The sequence below is a fragment of the Hydra viridissima genome, unplaced genomic scaffold (assembly GCF_058129835.1).
Source record: "Hydra viridissima isolate aposymbiotic clone 2 unplaced genomic scaffold, HvirCarnegie_v1 scaffold_1, whole genome shotgun sequence".
Taxonomy (NCBI): domain Eukaryota; kingdom Metazoa; phylum Cnidaria; class Hydrozoa; order Anthoathecata; family Hydridae; genus Hydra; species Hydra viridissima.
The window spans coordinates 7,068,201-7,083,357 of record NW_028324300.1 but is presented as its reverse complement, the minus strand read 5'-3'; the positions used below and the strand labels follow the sequence as shown (position 1 = coordinate 7,083,357).

Genomic DNA, 15,157 nt, shown 5'->3' with positions numbered 1-15,157 from the left:
ATGTTGTCATTGATGCTGTTCTGATAAATCCTCTTTCTTCTGTCATTAATTTCTTTCACAATTTCATCCCTTTTGTTCGGGTCTTGTATTTTAAAAAAAGACATGGTTTTTAAAATACGCTAGAAATTATTTTTCAGATCCTTTCTTAAATAAATTGTTGAACGCTTGAATGGCATCTTCTCGACCTTTTTGGATCAGTGTCTCTTTAGCCAATTCGTCCATTCCGTTTTTGGTTTTGGTTCGTATTTCCTCTGTCAAGTCTTTAAATTTTTGAAGCTCTCCAAGAATCAATTGAAACTCTGAATCGCTTATTTTTCCGTCCATCAACGCTTTGGAAATGTGCTCGCTGATCGTGTTCAATTTCGACTCTGCCAGCACTTTTATCTTTTCATGCTTCTCCGCTTTCAATGCCATCATTTTGTTCACTTGGCCTCCGACAATGGATAAAAAACCCATTCCAATAGCGACGCCTTCACACGCAATCGCTGCTGGATTGGCAATAATGGTTGACAAAAGCCCAATTCCAGTCGCACCCAAAGCAATTCACAGCGCCTGCATCGAATTGTCCACATTGGATATGATCCTAAAAACGCGATGGTACTTTTTGCTGAGATGAACTCTCTTTTTCCTCTCGTTGTCCATCACTTTTTGGATTTCGCTTATTTTTTGAAGACTGTAAACGTGTCCTCCTTCATCTGCAGGAGCCGTTGGAAGAGTTGGGTATATTTCTTTGTAACTGTTATAATCCATTTTTTATTAAAATAATAAAAAATTTCTTTTTCATGGTCTTTGGAATCCCCGGAAAAATCTTTGATTTTTTTAAAAGAAATTCACGAGACACAGACTTTCTCCCTTTTTAATCACAACGTCCTTGTCGCTTCTGTTATAAATTTCCATGATGACGTTATTCACCGATTCTGAAAAAAGCAGAAAGTGATTGAAATAATTCAGCTTTAAATTTAGACCATGCCTCAAATTCACCAAGACCATTCCATCGTCAAGTTTAATTCCAAACATAAAAACAATCGTTTGCTTTGAAGAACGACTTAGTTTAATGTCGCTTTGAGCAAATACTTCGCATCTGGATTTCACCTTTCTAGGAGGATGATTTAAATTTTCGTCAAAATACACCGTCGCTTTCAACTTCTTCTTATCATAATAAACGATTCTTCTCATCTTTTTAACTGTAAAAGAAACTTTTTTCTCAATCTTTCTCTTCTCTCTTTAGCTTCTTTTTTCCGTTCTTCGTCTTCTTTTTTCTCTTCAAGAAGTCATCTATATAACAGTCTTTTTCTAGTCCATAGTCGTTGCAAAATTTTACCTTCTTTTGTGGGGTAGATCTGAATGACATTTCGTTGAAGCTCCGGATCAAACTCTTCAACGCAATAATTTTCGCGAATGGACATTTTTCATTTCTGATGAAATTTATTTATGACATTTTTCATCGAATTTTTCATGGTTCATCTAAACCACTTTTCACACAGAGCATAATTTTTATGCGCAATAATATGCTTGTCCGAGAAGAAGATAAAAGCTTCCGGATTGACCGACTTGCGCGTCTCCCGAGTTGAGAGTGACGACGAGTCTTCTTCCAGCTGCGACGCTTGGCATGGAATCTGCCTCTGCAAAATTTCTATAAAACGAAATGGTGATGGCGGATCCGATGGAGGATGTAGATTGGTACAACAGCCCTGATGATTTGTTGTTAAACGAGGTTAAGTTTATCCCATTCCACGAAGACAAGTAAAAATCTTCCAGTCCAGACGAGGAAAAGATGCATTTGCTGTCGGCGTCGTAACCAGGGAAAGTGTTGTAATTGTTTGAACTGTAAGAGGTCCATGGACTGAGGACAGTACCATTGCCTGGAGGTAAATTTCCGTCGTACATTCTGACTCTGGATTCCCACCAGTTTTCAGAGGAGCCGATGATGTGCATCCGGAAATATTTCAGAAAAACGCCATTTCCTTTTCCATTGGTGTTAAGCAAAACATATTCGTTTCCGTAAATGGTGTTGAAATATCTGAACGTCCTGCAGTACAATTTAACGGAGGAAAGAAGAGGAGGGATGGAGATGAATGTGGAAATGAACGGTTGAATCCAGTAAGTGATGGCTGCAGCATTATTATTGACCAATTGGATGGTCAAGTTTGCTGTAAACGGCAAGTCGACGGTGAAATATCCTCCCAAAGAAGTGGTGCTGAAAGCGTTGCATCCTTGCAAAGAGTTGGCGTAATACGGACCGCCGAGAGGGTAAAAGAGCAAGTCGCAAGCAAGAGCAGTGACGTCCACACCAACAGCGTCAGTGATTGTTGAATAATTCCCCACTCTGATTTCTCCGTCTACCAATATCCGAATAAAAACATTTCCAGGGACGTTTGTTCCGGTTCCACTCAAAGCCAGCCATAATCTTCTCAGAATTCCAGGACCGTCTACGTAGCTAAAGACTAGTGCGGTGGTTGATCCTGTCACAGTTTGCAATTTTAACCCCAAGGATGAAAAGCTTGAATTGGGAACAAGTCCTAAAAAGTTGGATTTTTGTGACGAAGTGTCCACATAACTTTTTGTCGCAGCGTCTTGCGCGTTTGAAGGATCAAGCACATTGATCAGTTTGTGAGAATTCAAATTCAAGTCATCCGTTCCCACAGTAGTTCCGCCTGAAGTGTGCGTGTCCACGTAATTTTTTATGACTGAATCTGAGGATAAAGTGGGCTCTGCCAGATTGGTTAATTTGTGTGATGTCATGTTAATGTCGTTGTAAAAGATGTTGGTGTAGGCCACTTTAGTGTCGACGTAGCTTTTTGTTGCTGCGGTCGGATCTGTCACATTGATCAATTTGTGGGAATTTAAATCCAAGTCCCCAGTGATGGTGCTCGATCCGTCTGTTTTGACGTGCATGCTCGAGCTGACGTCGACGTAATTTTTTTGTGGTGGCATCATGAAGATTGGTCGGTTCGTTCAAATTGATCGCTTTGTGAAAATTCAAATCCAAGTCCGCTGTGCCAATCACCGTTCCTCCTCCCGACGCATGCGTGTCCACATAATTTTTTGTGGCGGCGTCGTGCGAAGTGGTTGGTTCTGCCAGGTTGATGATTTTTTGAGAGTTAAAATCCAAAGCTGCAGTGATGGTGCTGTTTCCATCTGTTCTGACATACAGATCGCTTGTAAGAGAGAGGTTGTATAAATACTGACCCAATTCTGATCAACCAAATTTGTCAATCATTTTTTATATGCATCAGATTTTATTTTTTGGTCACCACAAGGTATTGATGACGTCTTGAAAGTCAAACCCTTCATCCCATTTTTTTAAAACGTAAAGACACAAGTGACCGCAGTAAACCGTGTTTCCTTTTTGAACCCTTTCGCTGTTGTAATAAACGGGACTTTTCAAGTATTTAACCAATTCGACAAGAGGAGGTTGACCATAAGAATCGAAACTGTATTTCTTATCACCGTCTTTGAACCAACACACCCAATGAAAACCACCTGTGCTCGAGTCTCCTGTATTCACGATTCCACATTCTTTTCTTCTCGGTTTTTTCGGCAATGTGTCTCTTTCAAAAACACCCTGAAAGCTTCTTATTTTTAGCTTCTTTTCAGCCTCTATCAATTGAAAGATTTTCAAAGCCTCGTTTGGCAATTTTACACCTTCAACGTTGATCATTTTTAAATTCGCGCAAAATTTAAAAATTTCACAAGTGATCTTAAAAATCTTCATCAGATTCAACCTCTCCCAAATCCAAATCGTTCATAATGCTTTGAACACAAGGAGCATTTTTAGTGACGAACACTTCTGGAAGCTTGACTTGAATGGACTCGATCTGCGGTCCAATAAAAACACTCTCAAAGACACTTCAACTCTCAAAGATGCAATGGCAAAACACCTTTGACGAACATACCCCAATGGATCTGCCTTTACAAGCTTTTTATTCTCCTTTTTGCAAAACAAGGAAGTGATGCTCTTTTCTTTTGTATACAACTTTCCGAAAAAAATAGGAGAGCTCGACCCCTTTTGCTTGAAAATGGACAAATCCTCAGTCATTATTTTTTTCGTTCTTCCTCCTTTTTTCAACAAGGCCGTCTTATGGATAACTTGCTCGCGAAGAAATTTTGATATTTTTTCAGTCACCTCCATGAACTTTTCTTCTTCTGCTGTCATGCCCTTTTTATCGTTAAAAGCAACAAAAGACATGGAATATCCCGTCAGCTCTTTCGTTTCCACACTGTGTACTAAGAAGTTTATATTGCGCTTGTATTGTACTAAACTATAAACTAAACTACTATAAAAGCTAAAAAGGATGTTAAACTAAAAACTAGTTACCTCTTTTTTAATTCTTTGCTCAGACAAAGATGACTTGTGGCATCTTGAACTTAATTCAGTTGCTCTTTGGATTGCTTCGTGAAGATCCAAACTGTCAAAACCTTTTGTTTCTTTGACAGTTGCTTCAACTGCCAAATTCAAAAGATGATCAGCACACAAAAGAGATGCATCTATAAAATTGCACTTGTTAATTGCCGCCTTCATATTAGCGGCTGAATCATGGACACACACAACGGACGAAACTCTATTATTTCCGGCCAACTCTGACACATTCCTGAAAAGCAAAGTAAAATTAGTTGTTTGCTTTTTAATGTTTTAAAGTACAAAGTAATACTTTTGTTGTTATTTTAGATATAAATAAAAGTATTAATTTGTGCCATTATTTTAAACTAAATGGCGGATTTTGCTTTTTTGAATCTAAATAATTCAAACGGTTAACTTAATTTACAGAAATTTTAACCTAATAAAAATAAAATACTAAAACATACTTATCCAGACGAAGGCTTGTATGTCGTCCGAAAAACGGAAAAACTCCATTCACAATATCTTTAACCGGAAGTCTTCACTCGCATAGTGCAATGTACTGGCTTGGTATGCATCATTGTTTCTACTTTGCCAGAGGTCAGTTGAGATTGCAAATCCAGCGGTCTTTGGCAATTCCTCCTTTAGAATGTTATCCACACAGATTTTCACATTTTTGTACAACAACGGCAACCTAAAATTAAAATAAAAAATTATCGGTATTTCTCGTTACATATCAATTTGGTTACCTACTAAGATAACCAAAAAAAAAGTTGGTGTGGATTGGTCTTAAAAAAGTGGCTTTTTAAAAAATTTAGTTCTCTTGGAACTTCCATTGAATTGACTCCCCACAATAAAAGTTATTTAAAACAATTAAAATTTTGCATACTTGAACCGGGAGTATGTTGTTGCAGCCTTCACATTCATTTTTGGGTTCCAGTAGTGAACAAAATCTTTAAAAGCTTCATTCTCAAAAAGTTCTTCAAAATCTCAAAAAAGTTCAAAATCTCAAAAAAGTTCTTCAAAATCTCAAAAAGTTCAACCAAAGAGAATGGCAAATTTAAACGGGCCAAAAACTTGACAATTTCAATGTCTCCTCAAGCTGTTCATGGTCTTGTGGCTTGTATTTGACCCAATGCTTTAGATTTTGGACCTTTTCTGCTGATGGTCCGGAAAGTCTTCCTCGTTTAACTCTACTGCCCAACACTATTGGCGTCTTATCATCTCGGACCTGCTCATAAGCCTCGTTTTCATTGTAGGTCTAAAAATTAATATGAAACTCATTAAAATACTTAATATTGAAACATTCATCAGCATTTATCGAAATTTATTGATATGTATCGTTAAATCTTGTTAAATCTTGGTATTGTGTGTCCATATCAATGGACCACAAAACGTGCTTGTCATTACGTTAAGTATAAATTCAATGCGTTCAATCTTTTGTTGTAAAATAAAATAAACATCTAAAGATTCTTAAGAGTTGCAAATTAATAACAGAATAATGAGTTTATCAAGGTTGTTGGCTGGTAGGAAGCGTGACAGTCTTGTATGGAAATTCTTCGTTTACGATGAAAAAAATGACAAATCCACGTGTCTAGTACAGGACATAATTAATGAGAGCGTATGTGGCGCATCTCTTGCCGGAAAAAATTCCAGAACTTGGTGGCGCACATTCAGAGAATACATAAAGACACACACAAATGTTACGCGGATGAAAAGAAAAAACGAAATGCAGAAAAAATATTTTTGAAACGTAAAATTGATGACAGCAATTCTATATCTTCCCGAAATAGTGGAAAGACAAAAACTCAGACAATAAGAGAGTGCTTTGAACACCGAATCACCGCGTGGCCAACGGAATCAAATGAATATCAATTGCGTCAGGATAGCGTGATTGAAATGATTGTTAATACCAGCTATCCAATGGTATTGCTAGATCAGCCGTCGTTTTGAAAGATGATAAAAACTTTTGACCCAAAATTTAAATTGCCAGGTTATAATTAACACAACTAAATTTTTAAATTATTGTTTTAAATTCATTCAATGCTAAACAATTTTTAAATGTTTGCCTGTAATTATAGTATCATTAATGTAACACTATAGTAACTAAAAACACAAACTGATGTGCATTAAATTTTAACTGATTTAAATTTTATATTGCAGGGTCTGCAACATTGAACAAGCGGATAAACGAGCGTTTTCTTCTACAATCTGCACAACTGAAAGACTTGATGAATCGTACACGCAAAGTAACAATTTGTCTTGATGGTTGGACGAAGAAGCGTCTCACAGCATCGTTCCTTGGAATATCTGCTTGTTTCTATGACACCACCATTGATAAAGCACGACATGCTTTCCTAAATTTGATAGAACTCCAACATCCCCACACGGGTGAGATGCTTGCCGAATGTTTAAAGAAATGTCTTGACCAGTGGGGTATTAGAGAAAATCAAGTTATGTTGATTGTTTCAGACAACGGGTCTAATATGATTTAAGCCATCAGGCTCTTACAGGAAGTGTATGCAGCTAAAAAATCTGACGAATCTGAATCTTATGAGCTTGAATCTGACGAGTCTGAACATGAAACTGATGAGGAAGAGATCCAGTCTCAGTCAGAACAAACTGATTTATTTCTGCCAGATCATATTCCATATCGTCGAATGCCCTGTATGGCTCACACACTCCAGCTTCTCATAAAACCAGTTTATGAACATTATAGTGCAACCACCTTAGAAACGAGACAAGTTGTATCAAGAATTAGGAAATCAAGTGTGGCAATTGAGAAACTTATTGACAAGTGTGGGAAGTCTGTGATAACTGACTGCACCTCAAAATGGAACAGTACATATCAGATGATTGACCGGCTGTTTAAAATAAAGACATCGGTGAATGAAGTTCTTATAGAAATTGGTACATACTATTTTATTATTTATGTTATTAGTGTGTATAAATTATTTTCGGAATTTTATTAAGTCTACAAAATTGCGTCTTACCTTATATAAACTAAAAAAACGAATATGGTTATAAATTGTAAGAAGTTCATTAGTCAATATCATTAAAAAACAAGACAGGGTATATAGTCTTTAAATTAGGTTTACTAATAACACGGAAATACTTTACCCTGCCTTTTAAATCACATTGCAACAGTATGGAAAAAAGAGACGTATATCAATGATAATTATTAGTTATTACAATTGTTATTAGTAAACTTTAATTTCAGACGGTTTACTTAAATTTAAGAATCGACACATTCAAAGCATATGAATGGGTTCGTCTTCAAAACATTTCTTCACTTTTGGAACCCTTTGCAGTACAAACAGATATACTTCAGACCGATGCCTAGTCTCTTTCACAGGTTCTACCATCTATACTCAATTTGGAATGCTATTTACAAGAATATCCTACCAGCAAGTCTTTGATAGCGAATCTTCTTGGAGATCTACGTCAACGGTTTCAAACAATTCTGCAGCCGGACTCAGATACGTTTAATCCTCTTCCGTCTGCTGCATATTTGTTAGATCCAACCGTTGCTGTCTTTATCCTCACACCGGAAATGGGCACCTTGCTCCATGCAGCAAAGATTTATATAATAAAAGTTTGTGGAGTAGAACAAGAATTATAAGCTGCTGCTGAGTCAAATGGATCTGAATGTGAATTTGCTGCCATAAAGCGCTTTAAGTTCTTGTCAAATAAAATCTTTACAAAAGAAAGAAAAATTTATAACCAAAACAACCTCACTGTTGCAAGTCAGCTGTCAAGGTATTTGGTAGACATAAGCGGTGATGAAGCGCTGCCAAGTAACGGCCTGCTCTTTTGGAAACAAAACAAAAGCAAGTATAGCAAGATTGCAATTTTGGCTGAAGATTTACTGTCCGCCCCAGCATCACAGGCGTTTGTAGAAAGGATATTTTCACTTTGTGGAATTTTAACTGTTGGTCGCCACAATCGAATGAAAAAATCATTAGAGATGAGAATTTTACGAAACTGAACAAAAACTTGTAATTTAAATTCAACCAGATATTTTCTTTCAATTTCTTATTATAACTCAATTGAATCATTGAATGACTATTTTATGACTATTTTTACCCTTTTTTAGATGATACTAAGGTGGTTACTATGGTTACTAAGTTAAAAAATTGTTTAAATATTTTTCTTGAAATTTATGTATTACATTATTTCTTGAAATAATGATAGGGGAGACCGGGGCTAGTTTTCAGCAGGGGTAAGTTGACGAATTGCGTTTATCTGCAGAGTCTTTTATCAAAAAGTATCAGAAATCTCAGGGAACTTTCCTAATTGACCATTTCATCTTGGGTCCTACGACTAAAACTAATATAAATATTCCAGTCACAATTGATTTACTATTATCAGTCAGGCTGTTTTAGTAGTTGTCGTTTTTCAGGATCTTTAGGCAGTTTATTGAAAAGCTTTTAGGGTTTATTGGCAAAATTTTCACAGGGGAAGCTGGAAAACAAAAAATATCTTTATAAAATTAATTTTTTTTAAATTTTTATTTCTAACAATATTGAAAAAATTTATTTTTACAAAAAAAATACTTTTGAATTTTTTTACAAAAAAATTTTTTTAGGGGATTTTGTTACCAGGAACCAAGGTGGGGTGTTGTTTTGTTACCAGGAACAAAGGTGGGGTGTTGTTTTGGCTTCATATTCAAACTACTAACTGCTACTAGCTCATAGAAATAATAAATAATTTTTATACATTTTTACTCACTAATACGTTAATAATCTTTTTTATAGTTTGCGCCAACTTACCCCGGGGTGGGGCAAGTTTTTCTTTTTTTAAGGCCCAGGAAGGAGCCATAAGATTTTTTTTTTAAATGAATGTAACTAGTACAAATTACCCAAATTCGTAGACTTCAAGACTACACTTTAATTTTTTCAAAAAAAGTATGTCGTTAGGACTACTAATTGCTGTAAAATTTGATAGAAGTAAAATATGAACTGATTTAGTAACTGAAATAAGAACTAAAATGATTAAAATCATAAGAACTGAACTGAAATTAATTTCATCAGAACTGATTCAAAAGAAGTAAAATTAAAATTAGAAATTAAATCAATGCTACAAGAACGAAGTAAAAATGGAAATTGAAATTGTATTTAGAACTTAAATATCACTGGATTCCACAAAGTTTCATTGATCACCTGATCGAATCTATGTCTCGAAGATGCAAGGCTGTGATCGACAACAAAGGATTCGCCACGAAATATTGATAGCGAAATACAGCTTAGTCAACATTTTGTCGAGTTGTACTTGTTTTGTCCAGAAGAAAATCAACTTTTTTTAATACTTTTGATTAATTTATTAATTTTCGTGTACAAATAATGAACTTTGTGATGAATAAAACATGAAGAACTTTGTCTCTAAACAGTTACATAGTTATTTCTCTAAATTGAAAAAATGCAGCACTTTTATATAAAGAAACTAAATTAGCATTATTTGGTTGCAAATGTTTTGTCCAATACTGTATATATATATATATATATATATATATATATATATATATATATATATATATATATATATATATATATATATATATATATATATATATATATATATATATATATATATATGTATATATATATATATATATATATATATATAAAATTGTTATATTTATAATTTTGTCAAGTTAATGTTTGTATTTAGGTGCTGTAAAACTAAATTATTTAAACTCGGGAGCATCAAGCGAAGAGTTTGAGCGTTGGCTGAAGAGTATTTTCAGCTTTTAGGAGATCGAAATAGTGGACGAAAGGCTTGAGAAGAACGAAAAAACTTGTTGGATAAATATCACTATTTCAAACTATCAATAATATCTATTCTATTTTAAATTATTTTTGTCAATTTAAATTGGAATAAATATCAAAAAATATTTACTTTTGTATTTGCTTTTTGTGCGATATCACATTAGAAATGGCTAATACACAGACAGCTTACGACACTGGGCCAGAATTCCAGCGAATCCGCCGTGACGACTTGATTAGTAAAGGGCCAGTACTGGCCCGAGTCTGGCATGCTTCTGGCGAGTAGTCATACGCCATTGCGATGGTATTTGTTATTGGGCCAACACTGGCCCGTTTGTAACTTCTACAGAGTTCTGGCCGAATGTCGTTTTGCCATAACCGTCATTATTTTGAATATTTTCTGCGTCATCCATGATGATTTTATAGACGCGAAGCCAAATGCTTACAAGATATATTTCGCAAATTTCTTGCTTTTGCTGATGTTTCTTATTATGCTATTATTACAATACGTATTGTAATAATAATAGCAAACGTACGTTTGCTATTAAAAAAAATGTTGCTTTTTTGTGAAAACGTATAGTTATGTTGTAATTAGAATTGCAATTGCTACATCCTAACTCTTGCAGTAGTAAATGCTACTGTAAAAATTTTAGATGTCGTATGATGTAAATAATGTAAACTTCACTTGTGTTAGCACATATCGTTACAGTAATTTTATATAAAGGTTAGCTATGCTTTTATATTAAACGGTTTGAATAACATTCATGCAAGATTGATTTAACAATAAAACAGAAATGGTAAAAGAAAAGGCTATTTAAAGGTTAGAAGATTAAGTTTTAATCACAATAACTGTAAGATGATCAAGTTTTTAAATAAAACACTTTTATTATATTATATTATATTATATATATATATATATATATATATATATATATATATATATATATATATATATATATATATATATATATATATATATATATATATATATATATATATATATATATTTGTATAAAATGAATAAAAACACCTTTTTATGGAACTCTGAGTTTCATGCCTTTCGGCAATCATCAGCCATAGTGTATATCATTACTTAAAAACCGTTTAAAAATTACAAATTAAAATCACGGTAGAACGAGTTCTGACGTTACTAAACCGAAACTAAACAAAAAGACCTCAAAGGTCTCCTTTGTATGAAATTTTTCGTCCCTGGTGTCGAATAAGGATAGCAAAAATTTGTTTGCATGACGGCACTTTGATATTATTTCATATCTTTTGTTAAGTAAGTTTTCTCCTTTGTATGATAATATATGAAGTTTTTCGCGGAGACAAAGATTACAAACTTTTGCTGTTTGATTGTAGGGCTTGCATTGTGCTACAATCTTCCATGTAATCACCGGTTTCAGATTTTTAGACTTTAGCATCCATATTTCTTTAGAAAGTTCGGTGTCATTTTTATATTTGAGTGCGTTGAAAGATTTAAGATGGTTGGCATATCTAACTTTAAATGTAGTTTAAACTTTGTCTTTGAATTGAGGATCCCCAGAATTTACAGTCGCTTGGTATACGACATTGCTAGAAAGGCATTGGTTATTTAACGGACAGTTTTTTTTGTCTATGCAGTTGCATTCTTTTGTTGTTTTATATTTATTGCTTTGAAAAATTTTGTTATTATGTGCATTTATTAAAGAATTGATATTAGGCATGCAACTAGGGTAAGGTTGCCAATATTGTACCCCCTAAGACAAAACTAAAAAATGTAGTCAATCTACTGAGTGGAAACAGGGATTTTCAATTGAATTTCATAATTTAGGGATTGTTTGTTGTAAAGACGTTAAAAAAAACTCAAAATTTAAAAAGCGTTAAGTCTCGAAGAATCAAATTTAAAAAATAGCGCTAAGAGTACAATTAAGGAAACTAGATCCTTAATTGTACCGTTGTAATCCAATATTGTACCACTTTCTTGATTTCAATTACTTTACAGCTTTGCAAATATTTTATGATTTTAGATTTAAGGGATTTAAAGAACTGATTAAAAGGAATGGTTTTTATAAAATCAGCAATTAGAAATATTCTGATATAACATAACATAACACCTAACTGCCCGTAATATAATGAAATGAAGTTTTTTATTTAATAAACTCTATGCAACTTGAACTTTTTTTTCTTCTGGAAATTGCCAAAAACAGGTATCACCACATATGGCACAACTTTTATTTAAATTGTATGTTTACCAATGGGTTAGCTAAGATTAGAATAGAGGAGGAAGGTAGGCATTAAAGATAATTATACTAAATAATGTAAAAAGTATATACTATATCTGTTTTAAAAGCAACCACACTAAATATTGTAAAATAAAATACATAAAAACATTATTTTTGGCAAAAGTTTCAGATATATTGTATCTGCTTTTGATAAACACCTGCTCAGCCAACATGACACCAGCCTTGACATATTGGTAAAACTGAACTAGAGAGTGCATCTTTTTAAGGACTGCTTGTCAATACAAGAGTTATACTAATACTTTTATTTTTTGTTTAAGTGGTGAAGTTCGTATTGTAAGTATGGATATTTTTCTAATTGGAATCTCAAAAGGAATTTGTTAAACTTTACAAGCGTTTTTTAGCGGTCAGAATGGTTGCGTCGGTACAATTTAGGACATGCCTTGAGGTACAATTTACGCAACTAATCTGACATACAGTTAATTAAAAAATTTGACAACTAAAAATAAGATACTTTAAATTCTAGGTATTTATTTTGAATTTAGATAAATTATGCTTTAACATAAATACACTGAACAAATCATATCTTCTGCTTTTTTTAGTGAAATATGCTTAGCCATAAAAACCTAAAATAAAAAATCTCCAATAACAAACCAAAAAGAGCTTACTCTGGGCTTAATGCAGTTGGATGACAAAAAAAAACAGTTGACTCCTTAATTTCATTCAGCAAAGATAAAAAATAAGTTAAAAAATTTCTTGTGGGTTGTAAAAATAACGAGTTATGTTAAAAGTACAAAATAGGCATCGGTACAATATTAGCAACCTTACCCTATAACTAACTTTAATATAGTTTCGATTAAAAATTTTATGAAGCCTGTGTCCTACTGGAAAGTGTTGGTCGATTAAAGCTAAGAAGCGCTTTCCAATATTAGTTTCAACATTTTTGCTAAACGGGGGGTTATACCATATAATTTTACGTTTACAATGTTTACTTTGATGTTTGTCTATTTGCGGTTGGTATGTGAGTTTTGAATTGTATCCTGATTTACGTAAAGCCTCTTCATACGGAAGAATAGAGTTATTGAACACAGTTTCATTTATTGCCATAGTTGATAATCTTGACTCATTAGTGCGAGGGATTTCTTTTATTATATTAAGTGGATGGTTTGAATCAGAATGAACATACAAAAATTGGTTATTAGGTTTACAATATGGTTGATAAGAACTGTCGATCAGGTTCAATGTTACATTCAAATAATTGACAATTTTAATATTAGATTGAATGGAGATATTTAGGTTGTTACCTTTAAAAGTATGCGTAAAATGCTTTTTAATTTTCTTCATTTGTTGGCCGCTTTTTTTTTCAAAAATAGCAAGTCCGTCATCACGATACAAGCCAAAATTATTTTTATCGTAATATTCAGAAAACTGAAACAATATAAAGATACCAACTAGTTCGCAAACTTCAGTTCCATCAAATGCACCCATTGTGACATCAAATAATCCGCCTCTTTTCTTTATCCAAACTTCATCGTTTTTAAAAATTAAAGATTTTCTTACATGATATATTAATTTTTTATCGTCATTATTTATAACAACATGTTGTTCGGCGAAACTGATTGCATTGGTAAGAGTGGTTTCACTAATAGATGGGTAAAAATCATTTATATCAAAAATTAGAAATTATCATACAAAAGAGAAAACTTACTTAACAAAAGATATCAAATAATATCAAAGTGCCGTCATGCAAACAAATTTTTGCTATCCTTATTCGACACCAGGGACGAAAAATTTCATACAAAGGAGACCTTTGACGTCTTTTTGTTTAGTTTCGGTTTAGTAACCTTTGAGGTCTTTTTGTTTAGTTTCGGTTTAGTAACGTCAGAACTCGTTCTACCGTGATTTTAATTTGTAATTTTTAAACGGTTTTTAAGTAATGATATACACTATGGCTGATGATTGCCGAAAGGCATGAAACTCAGAGTTCCATAAAAAGGTGTTTTTATTCATTTTATACAAATAAATAAATAAATAAATATTGCTCTATTATTCAATAGTATCGAGCACTCTCAAACGAACAAGAGTATTTGTATTATTATACTATAACAATACATTATATATATATATATATATATATATATATATATATATATATATATATATATATATATATATATATATATATATATATATATATATATATATATATATATAGAGAGAGAGAGAGAGAGAGAGAGAGAGAGAGAGAGAGAGAGAGAGAGATAAAACCAATGATAATGGTGATAACTTTTCTAAGATGTCCAAATAACTACAAACCATACATAATAGTCTGTAGTCATGCAACCGTTTGGATAATCCAGAAAGTTTAGCACGCATATCTGCTTTAGTATCGCGATCAGCAAGAGCATTGTCGAAACCCACAATAAGCGAAGGCCAATTATGTAGGTATGTGTGTATCTGCGATTTACGGCACCGATTTTAAAGATAAAATCTGTGACCATTTTTTCATCGCGTGCTCGAGGTAGGTGTCGTTAGAATGAATTTTTCTCGTCTTTTTTTTAGAATTTTATATTGATTTAGATAATATTTAAAAAGTAGAGTATTGTAAGTTTATTGCAGTTTGTTTTTTTTTTGCAGTTACTAACGTTTTTAGTGATTTCATTGCTATTGAAACCTTCATTCCTGTTCTGGAAGTGAATTGACATTCAAGGGATGATGGGTTTTTTTTCTAACTTTTGAATCAATTTTATATATCTATTTTCTATGTACCTGCCAAATTTCATTAAAAAATAATGACACGCTCATATTCTATTTTTGCACGCAGTAAAGGT

General features: G+C 33.2%; 2 protein-coding genes and 1 pseudogene across 2 annotated transcripts in view; 2 read left to right on the top strand and 1 right to left on the bottom strand.

Moving 5' to 3' along the window:
- Window positions 1-15,157, top strand: part of LOC145187981 (uncharacterized) — a 433,414-nt gene that overhangs the window by 58,585 nt on the left and 359,672 nt on the right. The window lies entirely within an intron of this gene.
- On the bottom strand, window positions 1,224-10,814 carry LOC149893114 (uncharacterized). Its single transcript, XM_090066188.1, has 3 exons — window positions 10,359-10,814; window positions 4,319-4,592; window positions 1,224-4,227 (listed from the first exon to the last, which is right to left on the bottom strand). The coding sequence occupies exons 1-3, from the start codon at window positions 10,373-10,375 to the stop codon at window positions 4,201-4,203; spliced, it is 318 nt and encodes a 105-aa protein (XP_089922314.1). The 5' UTR covers window positions 10,376-10,814; the 3' UTR covers window positions 1,224-4,200.
- Window positions 6,112-8,212, top strand: LOC149893115 (uncharacterized; annotated as a pseudogene).